This window comes from Hylobates moloch, unplaced genomic scaffold, assembly GCF_009828535.3.
Source record: "Hylobates moloch isolate HMO894 unplaced genomic scaffold, HMol_V3 SCAFFOLD_19, whole genome shotgun sequence".
Taxonomy (NCBI): Eukaryota; Metazoa; Chordata; class Mammalia; order Primates; family Hylobatidae; genus Hylobates; species Hylobates moloch.
In genome coordinates, this window is record NW_026652294.1 from 9648396 (window position 1) to 9661285 (window position 12890).

General features: G+C 44.7%; 1 protein-coding gene across 4 annotated transcripts in view; it reads right to left on the reverse strand.

Moving 5' to 3' along the window:
- Positions 1 to 3211: 3211 nt before the first annotated feature.
- TTC28 (tetratricopeptide repeat domain 28) overlaps positions 3212 to 12890 on the reverse strand; it is a 738720-nt gene continuing 729041 nt past the window's right edge. For all 4 annotated transcript variants that reach the window (XM_032138048.2, XM_058430991.1, XM_058430992.1 and 1 more), the window contains 2 exons: positions 10570 to 10677; positions 3212 to 9179 (listed from right to left, as the gene is read on the reverse strand). In XM_032138048.2, coding sequence (XP_031993939.1) covers positions 7549 to 9179; positions 10570 to 10677 — 1739 coding nt within the window. In that variant the 3' untranslated portion in view covers positions 3212 to 7548. The remainder of the gene's footprint in view (positions 9180 to 10569; positions 10678 to 12890) is intronic.

Consider the following 12890-nt stretch of genomic DNA (forward strand, 5'->3'; position numbering starts at 1 on the left):
ATTTTATTATAATGGGAAGATAATAGATTTTGCCTCTTGTATAAGTATAGTGTAAACCATAGAAATCATCCACCCCAGTTCTCAGGGTCATAATGTTCTCCAGAATTTCATGCTTATTATAAGGTTTTCCGCATATGAATGTGTTTATAGGTATCCATTTAGGGCCAGAGCTCTGGTCCCTTAGGAATACCAGTTGTGTGTATATTAGCAAAGACCAACACTCCCAAGTCACTAACACATAGATCCACTTTTCAGTTTGTGTTTTCTTAGTTTTCAAAATACAGAGGTTTGCTGGGGGCGGTGGTGCATGCCTGAGGTCTCAGCTGATCCAGGAGGCTGAGGCAAGAGAATTGCTTGAGCCCAGGAATTTGAGGTCAGCCTCGGCAACATAGAGCCCCATCTCTAAAAGTAAATAAATAATAAAATGCAGAGATTTAATGGCCAATATTTTCTTTAGGATTTTTATGTCTAGGTGCACACATGGAATGGTCCTATTGTTTTCCTATACTCTTCATTGGTTTCAGAATTAAGGATAGCATCATGAAATGATTTGGACATCATTTTATATTTTCTAAACAGTTCATTTTGAAAAGAGAGAGATTAGCTGAAAAAAAAAAAAACTCCTAAAAGTTTGGTGAAATACATGTAAAACCGCCTGGCCCTGTTATTTTTTGGAGAGTTGGGTAAGGGCAAAGAGTTGTGATTACCATTTTAGTTTAAGTTTCTTTTCCTTCTTACATCAATTTTGGCATTTTATCTTTTTTCAAAACTTTTAATGTCTTTTTCTAAAAGTTTGTGTAATCTATTATTGTATAATTGCTAATAATATTTTTCACTTGTTCTTAAATATGAAGTAGTTCAGATATATAAACAAGTAGAGTTACTGTAAATCACAGTGCTTTGCAGTTGAAGTCGCCCACATACCGCTCCTGACACTAATTCCACCGCCTTCCCTCCCGCACAACAGTACCACTCCCGCATTTGAAAGCCCTCATTTCCAGCATTTCTAGTTACCTCCACTGCATGTATGCACCTGGACCCTGAAAGGCATTATTTTGTATTTTTATATATATTGGCATAATATCGTTCGTAGCGTTTTCTTATTCTTTGATCTCTGCTGCATCTTTAGAAAGCCCCTTTTCCTTCCCTTTCTCTCTCTTTCTGACTCACACACACGATTACCATTCCCAGAAATCAGTGTACGTGTCTTCTTGGCAAACTTTGCCCTTCTTAACCTTCTATATTGTCTTCTTTTATTTCTGACCTTTCTTATTCCCTCTTTTATTTTCCCTCTGGATATATTATTCTTTTTCTAACTTCTTGAATTGGTCACCTAGCTCAGTAAGTAGTTTTTGTTTTTCCCTAACATACCTCAGTACTCTAGCATCACAGCACCAGTGTCCTTCTTTGTCGCTTGGGGCTCTTGCAGTTACATAATTTAAATATTACCCTTGAATATAAACATTTAGGGATATAAATTTTTCTTTAATGTTGTATTCCACTAGTTTTATGGAATTATAAATTAATTTTCTTTATAATATAATGTATACATTTTCTGAAAATACCATGTAAGCAGAAAAAAAATAATTGTAATTTTATTTTATTGGGTGAAAGTGATAATGTTTGTAATCTACTGTGCAAATTCTAGGCGAGTATAGAATAAATAACAAACACCACTGTCCTTAATAAAAGAAAACCTCAGATATTCCCAAGGTAGATCTGGAGGCATCCACCTGTTTTGATATATTGTATTTTCCCATTTCTATTTTGAGTTCTTCCATGGGTCATATGCTATGTGGTCCATTTTAAAATGTCTGAGTGATTGGCTACTTTTTAGCGATCCTCTTGTTATTGATGCTTGACTTAATTGTATTGTGCTCTGATTATGTGGTAGTAATTCTTCGATATTTGCTGAGACTTGCTATGTGGCCTGTGCATGGTCTATTTTCATGAAATATTCCATGTGTGCAAGTGAAGACCGTGGATTCACTATCCGAGACTGGGTTCTCCTGTTCACAGAATTGTTTAAACCTAGCACATGCGTTCTAACTTTTCGTCTGCTTGATCTATCAATTACTGAGAGTAGTGGCTTAAAACCTCCCATTATGATGTTTTTTCAAACTTGCAGTTCTGCCCATTTTCTTCATGAATTTGGAGGCTATGTAGTTAGCTGCATATAAATTTAGAATTTTGCCTTTTTGCTAAGTTTATCATTAGGAAGTGGATCTTCATTTGTATTAGTGCCTCTTATTTTAATATCTAGTTTGCCAATCCTTTTACTATCAGCCGTTTATGCTTTGGTGGTTTTCTTTTCAAATAGCATATAGCCTTTTAAAGAGCATGTGGCTTATTGCCATCATCTGCCAATCTGCTGCTTAATTGTTTAGTTCACTTACATTTATAATGATTACTGATATTTTTCTTTTGTCTTATTTTTTAATTTTAATTTTTGTGGGAACACAGTAGATGTATATATTTATGGGGCACGTGAGATGTTTTGATCCAGGCGTGCAATGCATAATAATCACATCACGGAGAATGGGGTGTCCATCCCCTCAAGTATTTATCCTTTGTGTGTCAAACAATCCAATTATACTTTTAGTTATTTGAAAATGTACAATTAATTTCATCTTATATTTGTCCTGCCTTTTAGATGGTTTTTGTTGTTCCTTCCTTTTTCTATTCCTTTACATCAACCAGGGTTTTACAAAATGAATCTGTTTCTCTTCCACTAACTAGTTTGGAAGTATAACCCTCTACTTCAATTTGTGTGTGTGTAACTACATATATTTAACTTACTCTAAAAATAATCTACAATTTGTTCCTAAACTTACAGCACTTTAACTCCCATGTTTTACATATTATTGTCTAGTATTTTTTGTTAGCCAAATGAGACATTACTGTTTTTATAAAGGCAATATTTGTGTTCATTTATGCACATTTACCCAGTTCTTCACTATTCCTTCATGCTTCTCACACTTTTGCATATAAAATTATCTTCCTTCTTTCTGAAATACTACCTTGGAAGTTTTGTTAGATGATATAGGGATCTGGTGGTGATGAACTCTGTTTTTGTTTGTCAAAATACGTATTCAACTGTAGAACTTTCTGGCCCTCCAACTATGAGTAGCATCTAAATCACCCCCCACCGACAGTGCCCCCAGACCAGAGACATGCGGGACAGCTCTGCTGCATGCACGGTCATGCTCTCTGCCTGGCGGATGTGAGGCTATGGTGTAGAGATGGGGTTAAAACTAGAGAGATACGTGCTCAGTAATGACACACGGCCACTCCGTGTACTGCAAAGAAACCTAGACAGTGTAGAAAGAGTAGAGAAAGTGATCCAGATACAGCACTTAAAACTGAGGGAACTCATGCTTTAATAGACACTGAAAATCACAAAGGAGGAAGGCCAAGTGCCTTAGCAATCTCAATAAAAATATGAAGTTCTTTTTACATGGTAAATTTCATAATATAAAAAGTTTAATGTCTGGAAACTGTGTAATTTACAAAAAAAGTCCACGTAGGCCAAAGATGGCTAACACTGCATATAAGGAACGTGAATGCCAGTGGGAAGGTGTCTGAGGAGGGGCAGGGCCACAGGTGTCCTGACAGGGAACATCTTTGAAGGATCTGGCACAAACAAGGGCCCAGTTCACAAACCACAGGTACACTCATTTTAGATAGAACAGCAGAATAGGTGATGAAAATTATACAGTTTTCACTTGTTGCCTACTTACTGAAAGCAAACCAGATTATTGCATGGCATTTTTCCAACCTGAACTGAAATTATCAAGGCTACAGTTCTTCTTGTGGGTCTGCAAGTGTGTGTGGCTGGGAGGTGGCAGAATCGGCACGGGCCAGGGACTGGCTGCAATGATCATGTGCTGCAGCGTCACTGGGACAGAGAGAGCAGGGTCAGGACAGCATAGGTGGCACCTTTGTCTCCTGCTAAAACCCAGCAAGTTTCAGTGTGGACCGTGAATTTTTAAAAAAATGGAATGGAGGTGAAAACTATTTCATTTTGTGTTGCACATCAGTGTGGATCAAAATGTAAGTTTTAGTAGCAATTTTTCTCTTGGTATTTTGACTTAATTTAAAAAATCAAATTAGTTGAGTCATTTACTGGAGAAAATTAAGAAAGCTTTGACTCCCTTGCTCTGTGGTCCTGCTGAGGTTTCTAAGAGAGGGGAGTTGTACGGCTTATCGTCATTGTATTTACATCTGATGGAGTAGCAGAGGGTGGGGCATGCCAGTTTCCTGAGCTAAAAGGAAATATATGCAATGCTTTCTGCAAATGGTAAGCAAAAAATTGTTTTGTAAATATTACATCCATGGACTCTTCCCAAGTGGGACGAACAGCCAAGGGCTATGCAGGAGGCATTTGTTTCCATCCACATGGCCTTCACATACCCTGGGCTCCCCGGACGCCAGTCAGTCTATCCACTACCTGACTTGCTCTTCCTAGACTGGAGAAACAAAACGTTATTCCATTTTCTGTCATCCATACCAGGAGTCAGCAAACTTCTTAAAAGGCCAGGTATTGGCCGGGTGTGGTAGCTCGCACCTGTAATCCCAGCACTTTGGGGGGCCAAGGCAGGCGGATCACCTGAGGTCAGGAGTTCGAGACCAGCCTGGCCAACATGGTGAAACCCCATCTCTACTAAAAATTCAAAAATTAGCAGGGCATGGTAGTGGGTGCCTGTAATCCCGGCTACTTAGGAGGCTGAGGCAGGGAGAATCACTTGAACCCAGGAGGAAGAGGTTGCAGTGAGCCGAAATCGCACCAGTGCACTCTATCCTGGGCGACAGAGCGAGACTCTGTCTCAAAAAAAAAAAAAAAAAAAGGCCAGGTATTGAATATTTGAATATTTTATGTGGTGTGGGCCAAAGGCAAAATCAAGAATATTATGTAATTACTTATATAACCCTTTAAAAAGGTAACTTAGCTCATGGCTGTGAAAAACCAGACCGCTGACCAGACTTAGCCTGTGGGTCATAGTTGCCAACCCCGATCTACACAAAGAAATCTTGGTGAATTATACAATTTCCCTTAATTCTAAGTGCATACTTTTTTCAGTGTAGCCTGAAACATTCACTGTGATTTTATGATTTTACATCCATTTTACTCATACAGGAACACGAAGACTGACATACACATAAAGTGGCGGTGACTTTACAGTGGCCTCTAGACTGTTCTATCATTTTATCACTTTTGTTTTCCCTTCCTTGAAACTTATATTTAAGACAGAATAAAACCACATAAACCATTTGGCTCTTCAATATGAAACCTAAAACAACAATGTACATGGGACTAAAACCAGGTTAGAGTCCATGAGTAACTCCTAGCTGGCTCAATAACCACAGGAAGTGGCAGGGTGGGGGGGGTGTTTGCTAGAGAGGGGCAAATAGGGCCGCACCCTTCCCCTCACAGAAGGAGAGCACAGACCCCAGAGCTTTACTCCAGGGATCCTTGGCACTTGGGAAAGAAGGAGGCTGAGAGATTTGCTAAGAGAGGGACAGCCTAACCATCTGCATATGGATTTAGAAACTTGAGGTTTACTTTTCATTGTTAAGAACCTGATTTTGCTATCTAATGCACAGTGCTATAAATTTGGTCTTCACTTGCTACACTGGTACTTTTATTACCATTTTTTCCCCTACTAACATAAAGAAACCCTCATAATTGCTGGCTTCTTTATAAAGTACTTCGCTTTCAGTGTTGGGATCAGGGCTAGAATAAGACATGCTTATTGTTGGCTTTTGTCAACATGGCTGTTGGTTAAATTAAAAACCCCTAGGATGGAGCTCAGGAGAACACAGATTGGATAAATATTATCCTTTCTTCTTTTCAGAGGAGTACACTGAGGAACAGGTGAGATTGTCAGTGTATGCTCAGAGCTGAGATCCCACCCATGGTTAAAACCCCCACCTGGGGATCCTGAGGTCAGTGCCCCCTGCCAGGCCCCTCAGGTCTGCTCCATGTGCTGCTGGTGGCCCAGGCCAGGTGGCCGCCCACCTTCATGAGGAACCCTGTAGTGAGGTGGGTAGGATTTTAATTTTAGAATTACCTAAAAGATACTTATCTAAATTCTCCAACTAAACTCAGTACTAATACGACTTTCAGCATTTCCTTTCTTTATAAAATAAATTAATGGTTACCCCTAACTAGATGATTCCCTTGTCTTGCCTCAAGCTGGCAACAATTTAAGTTACCGTCAGAGCTGTAGGAGAAGTCCACCTCCACTTTTTAAGATACATCTCTCTCTTCCCGGTTGGCCATAATCCGGGCATCCATCCCAGCAAAAGGCCCTGTTGCTTAGGATCTGGATGTGTGGCTTCAGCGGTGGGGGAGGGGCCAGTCCTTCAGACAGCAGGAGCACAGGAGGCTGGCCAGGGCCAAGGGGAGGGCCTGGGGGCAGCTCACAGAGGCAGGTGCTGGGATTGTGGGGACCTGGCAACGGATTTAGATATAAGACAACTGAGGGACCTGGAGTTGGGAAAAGAGAATAAAATTCAGCAGCTAATAAAAGGGAACAGGAGCTGGAAGGCGGGATTCTGGTTAAATCTAGTTAGCCATGGAAATTTTTTTTTTTTTTTTTTTTTTTTGCTTATAAGGAAACTGAGTCATTTCAACCTTTCCTTCCAAACTTGATAATTACTTATTGATGACTATTCAAAATTTGACATTTTAAAAAACTTTTTGAGCTTTTAAAAATAATAGCTATAAATGCAAAGTACTATTGATAATAAAACCAAGTTGTTTATCCATGTACAAAAAAGGTCAATAATGTTTTAAAAGCATAAAGTTGCATTTTAAATCACAATTGCATAGTTCTAAAATGCCTGGATAAGAGTTACACAATTTTTTTTTTTAAGAAAATTCAAGTTTGGTTGACAGCGGGACCCAAAGGACATTTGCAGAGCAGAGTTCAGAATGGAAGCGCTGTTTCAATGTGAATTATTGCATTGTTGCTGAGATATTACACTATCATGAGACCAAAATTGCTACAATTTAATTACAAATCATTGGCATTTTAAAAACCATTTTTCTGTTTTTGGCTAATATAACACTTTCCTGTAGAATTCAACTGAAATTTCATATATCCCCACCCCCAACCAGCAACCGAAAGCCTTAGAAAAAGCTCTATTTGTATTTCTGTGTATAAAAGGTACTGCATATATACCTCTTAGCAAAATATGTGCTCCCTTTCCTCTCCCCACCCCAGAACCATGATCATTTTTGTACAAAATCCTGGTGAAGAATCATATCAAAGATGAGAAGCAGGGAGTTCAAAGGTAAACAAACATTTGGTGAAGTGAGCCTCCTGTACCAGCCCCACAGAAGTCCCGGCTTTTGGTGAATATGGCCCAGAAAAGCCACCAGTGTGTGTGGCAGCCTTTGGACGTGGTGGTGCCCCTCGCCCAGAGAGCACAGCATCATGAGGGTGCTGGTGGCTGTTGGAGGACTGCACTCAGGGAATGGCTGAAGCAAACGCCAGGCCCCCATCTGCGGGCTGCTCAGAGTCAGTGGGTATAAAAGATGCTTTAGCATTTGGAAGAAGGGAAGAATCTTCCTGGGGACAGGAACTTGTAGCCATTTCCAGAAGGAAGTCTCAAAGGGCGCGCAGGGGCTGCGGCGGGAGGGCTGGCGGGCAGCGGCAGTGTGCCCAGCGAGGTGGTCTCGGTGCGCCAGTGTCCGTTGGGAGGGGCTTTCGGTGGAGCTCCATCATGCTGCTGCAGGGACAGCTCCTTCAGTTCAAGCTTATCCACTCCCTCCTCCTTCTTACTGTGCCGTGGTGACAAATTCAACAGACTGAGGACATCTCTTTTGGAAGTCATCGTGCCAGGAGCTCCCCGGAAGATCTTCATTGGCCCTGTGGAATGCTGGGGTGTGCTCTGCCAGAACATCTTCAGGTTATGGACAGCCTGCACCTTTTCATCAATGGCTGCCATTTTCAGTTTGTCTATGTCGGGAGCGTCTGCTGGACTTGAGCGAGCAGATCCAGCTGAGGAGTAGGAGAGAGCTGGGGAGGGTGCACTGCCAGCAGGAGACTGGTGGCCGGAGCTTGGGGACATGTTCCTTGGTGATTTGGAAATGTGAGCGCTGTAAGGAGAGCTGGGGTACTTCAGTTTAAAGAGAGGCTGGTCCAGCTGGGAAGTCTGTGAGTCGGAGCCGGGCGATGGCCGGCCACTGTGCTGGCTCGGGCTGTCTTTGATGGACGTCTCTGAGGTGGTGGGGCTGCTATATCCGGAACTCACTTTGGGCAGGGAGGAGCTCCTGGCTGGGGGCTTTGGTTTAACAGTGACTGGTGATGGCTGACTCTTCTGATGGGAGAGAACAGGCCTGCTGAACGCGCTGGTTTCTGATGCTCTGAAGACAGCAGTGCTGCTGGGCGCCTGAACGCCGTCTTCAGGGTTATTACTCTTGCTCACCTGGCCGCCGCTCCTCTGAAGACGCTCCACCGCAATGAGATGACTCTGTGTCTCCTCTAGAATTTTCTGGGCTAACTCTTGTGGATCAAGTTTTGGGTTGCTTTCTTCTTGGGATTTCACGGTACTGTCTGTTTCTGTGCTAGACTGGTCTGATTCTCCTGTATCTGAGCTTGCTAGTTTTCCCACCTTTTGGAAGGGCGAGTTGGGGCTGGGAATCAGAGTCATTTTCACTGGAGAATTTGGAGTGCTGATGCTCCCTTTGGAGCTCACCGAGACTCTCATGCCTCCGGCTGTCCCAGGTCGGGGTTGTTTGTGGTCTGGTGAGAAGCATGTGTTTCGGTTTTCTTGGTAGGTCGCCAAGGGCTCGTTACTGATGATAGAAAACCCTTCATATTCTTCTTCATCTTTGTTGCCTGCAGGGCGGGTCTGGGGAGGCAGCTGGCTCCGAGGCAAGGTGGATCTCTGCAGGTAAGCGTTCTTGGACCGGTCATGGTCCTGCCGTCCTCCGGGGCCTCCACCCTCTGATCCACCCTCGGGTTTGGAGACAAAGCTCATTGAGGAGGCAATGGAGCTCAGACTGTACACAGAGATGGCGTCCGAGGCGATGCTGTCCGCACCGGTGGGAGAGAAGGGGGGTTGCTGGTAGCCCAAGGGCAGGGCGTTGGAAACAGACTGAGCAGAAGCAAGAGACTCCAGGGAGGAGGAGCTGTCGAGGCTGAGGCGCTTCGGTAGCTCAGTAGAATCTAAGCACAAAACACAAGGGCCCAAAGGGCAGTTAGAATTCTGTATGGTTTTGATTTTTCTTTCAAAATTTACAACATCTTTATATGCATAGAAGCTAGCAAAGAATTATGCAAGAGCTACTCATACTAATCTTACAATCCTCAAAAACATGGTCCTTTAGAAAAAGCAAATCTAACATAGGGACAAAATCACTCTAGGAGAGCTCACAGCCACACCCATCCCAGACCCACCATGGCCCATCTCCACTCTGCTCCCTGTCACATGTGGGGTCAGGGTAAGCAGCACGACCCTGTATTGGCCTTCCTCTGAGCAGGGCCGGCCGTGCTCCTGGGGTGGGGGCCCTTTGCTCAGCTGCGGCATGTGAGCAGTCTGTGACATCTCCTGCCCTCCTTTCCAGCTCCATCCCAGCAAGTCCCTCTGGCATCATCTACACTCACTCTCCACACTGCCTCTCCCCCATTCTCTCAACTTATTCCATTCAGGTTTTAGTCCCTATCATTCTTATAAAGGTCACCAATGAGGTCCACACTGCCAAATCCAGAGTCCACTGCTCAGTTCTGCAGTGAGACTGCCCTCACCAACCCCTCTTCCACAGGCCCCTCCTCATCCTTGTCATTCTGAACCCTGGAATGCCCACAGGACACAATCCTCTTCCCCTGCGACCTGCATGCACCCCGGGTGACACCACGCATGTTTCTGTCTCCAGGCTGACCTCTCCCCTGAACTCCAAACTCACATACCAGCTGCCTGCATGGATGCCTAATGGATATCCCCAAACCGAATGTGTCCCAGATGGAACTCAAGCTCATTCCTCCTGCCACTCTCCTGACCTCAGCAGAGGGCAATCAATCACATTTTGGCAGTTCTTCAAAAAAAAAAAAAAACAGGATACCACTTTGACCCATCTGTCATGACCTTCTGCAGACCCCGTTGGTTCTACCTGCAAACCATAACCACCTTCCAAGCCAGCATTTGCTCTTCCCACTGTAGCCAGCTCGGCCCTTAAGAACATCAGTCGGGCTGGGTGTGTCCCCAGGGCCTGGAAATCTCCCAGGCCCACATGACCTGAGTGTCCGCTCCCGTCAGGCCCCGTGGCCCCACAGAGGACAGGCACACCTGTTGCCGCGTTCCCGTCTGCTCTGCCACCACCTTCTCACTTCCAGTCCCTTGTCCTCTTTGAGCACGTGGCAGCACCTCGTACATTCCAAGTTCCATGAGAGCAAGGAGTTTTTGTTTCCTGCTCCTGAATACTCCCTAACTGTTCCCTAACATACGCAAAAAATGTTGATTCACTTTTTTTCTGCTTCCCAAAATGTATGTGCTGGTGTCAGCCCCCAGGGAGAGCATGGCAGGCCCTGGTGGAGAACTGGTCTGAGGGCAGGCTCTTACCAAACAGAGACAGCAGGGACTGGAGCGCGAAGTGCACGGTCCGTCGATTAGCTTGCTTCCCGGTTTTCAGGATTACTTCCTCCTGACCAACTTCACAGAGATCAAAACCTAGAGGAACAAAGAATATAAGCATCTGCTTCCTTCGGGAAGATTCCAGATCTTGAACATGAGCGCTATAGGGCTCCTTGTGCAACTTCATGGACTGCCTGCAAGGCCCTTCAGCAAGCATTTGGGCCTGGGGCTTCCCCATGTCTGCACCGAGGTCGGTCATGTGGCAGAGGGGTCGGGCTGCCCCACCCAGAACATCCACTCTATGCAGCCCCCATTTGGCGTGTGTGTGGCTCTCACTGCCTGGCTCTCCTCTGTCCCTTCACGGAAAGCGTTATGGACCAGAACTCAGTAAGGCTCACTCACATGTTTTTTTTCCATTTTTTTCACAGAAGTACAGTCTATATAAAGACTGTCCAGGACAAAAACTGGCCACTCCATTCAGCATTGAGAGCAGTATTTAAAGCTGGTAAGGTGAAGTTTCTCAAGGGCAAAGACAATGCCTTCATGCATGTTCAGTGTCTGCCCCCGTGGGCTTTGAAATGAGCGCTGACAATGGGGAATCTGCAGTGACTTCTCTGCCTCTGCCAAAGCCCAGGGGTGCTGCTCCCTAATTCTAAGGATTCTAATGAGACTCAGAGCAGGTGTAACACAGGGCATGGAGCTTCCTGAGCAAGAGGCTGGCTAACAAGCTGTGGACATGGTACTTAGACACATTAAGAGACATTATAGGGACACCAGCAAGTATGTCTCCCTGGGGAGAAGCCAAGTGCAGATGCTATGGCCACAGACGATATGGTTTGGCTCTGTGTCCCCACTCAAATCTCATCTCAAATTGTAATCTCTGGGTGTCGAGGGAAGGACCTGGTGGGAGGTGATTGGATCGGTTCGCATGATAGTGAGGGAGTTCTCACGAGATCTGATTGTTTGATAAGTGTCTGGCATTTCTCCTGTGCTGTCTCTCCTGCCACCTTGTGAAGAAGGTGCCTGCTTCTCCTTCGCCTTCCGCCATGATTGTAAGTTTCCTGAGGCCTCCCTAGCAATGCAGAACTGTAAGTCAATTAAACCTCCTTTCTTTATAAATTACCCAGTCTTGAGTGGTATCTTTATACCAATGTAAGAACAGACTAATATAGACGGGGACCACAAAGCAAGAATTTAGGGCCCGACGAGTCTTCAGCATTGAAAATCTTCACTCAGGATCCCTAGTCCCTGCATTGAGAGCATTGGGTAGATCACTGAGCCCTGACAACACTGCAAAGTGCTGGGTACCTACGATGCCACACCCTCTCCTCTGACCTCACAGTGTTAAAGTAAGGGGGCCCATAGTACACAATGTTACTGTCAGCATGCTGTGTGTCATGACTCAGCAATAGCACATTCACCAAAGGAGAAACCCCTCCCTCTCTCTATCTAGGCAGCCAGCCTTGTGACTTGTACTCGGGGATTTGGAGACTATCACTATCAATCATTCCCTTAGGAATTCGGTTCACTAGAGGAGCATTCTGGTCGCTTTGGGACATTTTCCTCTCTGAATTTGAAAGTAAATAGCCCCTGAAAGCAAGACATTACTCAGAGAACTCAGCATTAAAAACCAATAATGAATAGTATCAATGTAATGCTTCCATTAGAAACCTCTACTTTTACCAAAATGATTTAAATGGGGTTGCTCAGAACTGAGTCCTCTCCATCTCTGACAGCCCATGCTGGGTTGTGAAGGTGTGTGCTTATTGCTGAGGACTGGAAAGGGGACATTTCTTGGAGCCTTGGAGCCCTGGGAGCAAGCCAGCCACCTCTCTCCAGATGACAGGCCTGCCGCACACCACTGTCCTCCCCGAGCTGTACGTCAAAAGGCCATAAAGGTTGCAAATGCATACAGACCGACTCGCCCGCCCCTTGAGTATCAGTGGCTCTTGGAAAATACGGAGAATAACTGGAACATCAACTAAAGTCCCCCATAATCCCAACACCAGAGACAGACTGTGTTAAGATTTTTTGGGTTTCCTTCTGTACTATTCTTGATCTGGCAAAGGGACCTCAAAAGCAGGGAGTGTGCAGAGGAGGAAGGCTGGCTCCACCACCCCCACACCAAAGGGAGGCTCAGGCTCCATGAGGAAGAGAGCTTTTCCTTTATAAAGCAAGGTCTTGGCTAGGTGCGGTGGCTCACGCCTATAATCTCAACACTTTGGGAGGCTGAGGCAGGCAGATCACTTGAGCTTAGGAGCTGGAGAACAACCTGGGTAACATGGCGAACCCCTGTGTCTACAAAAAAT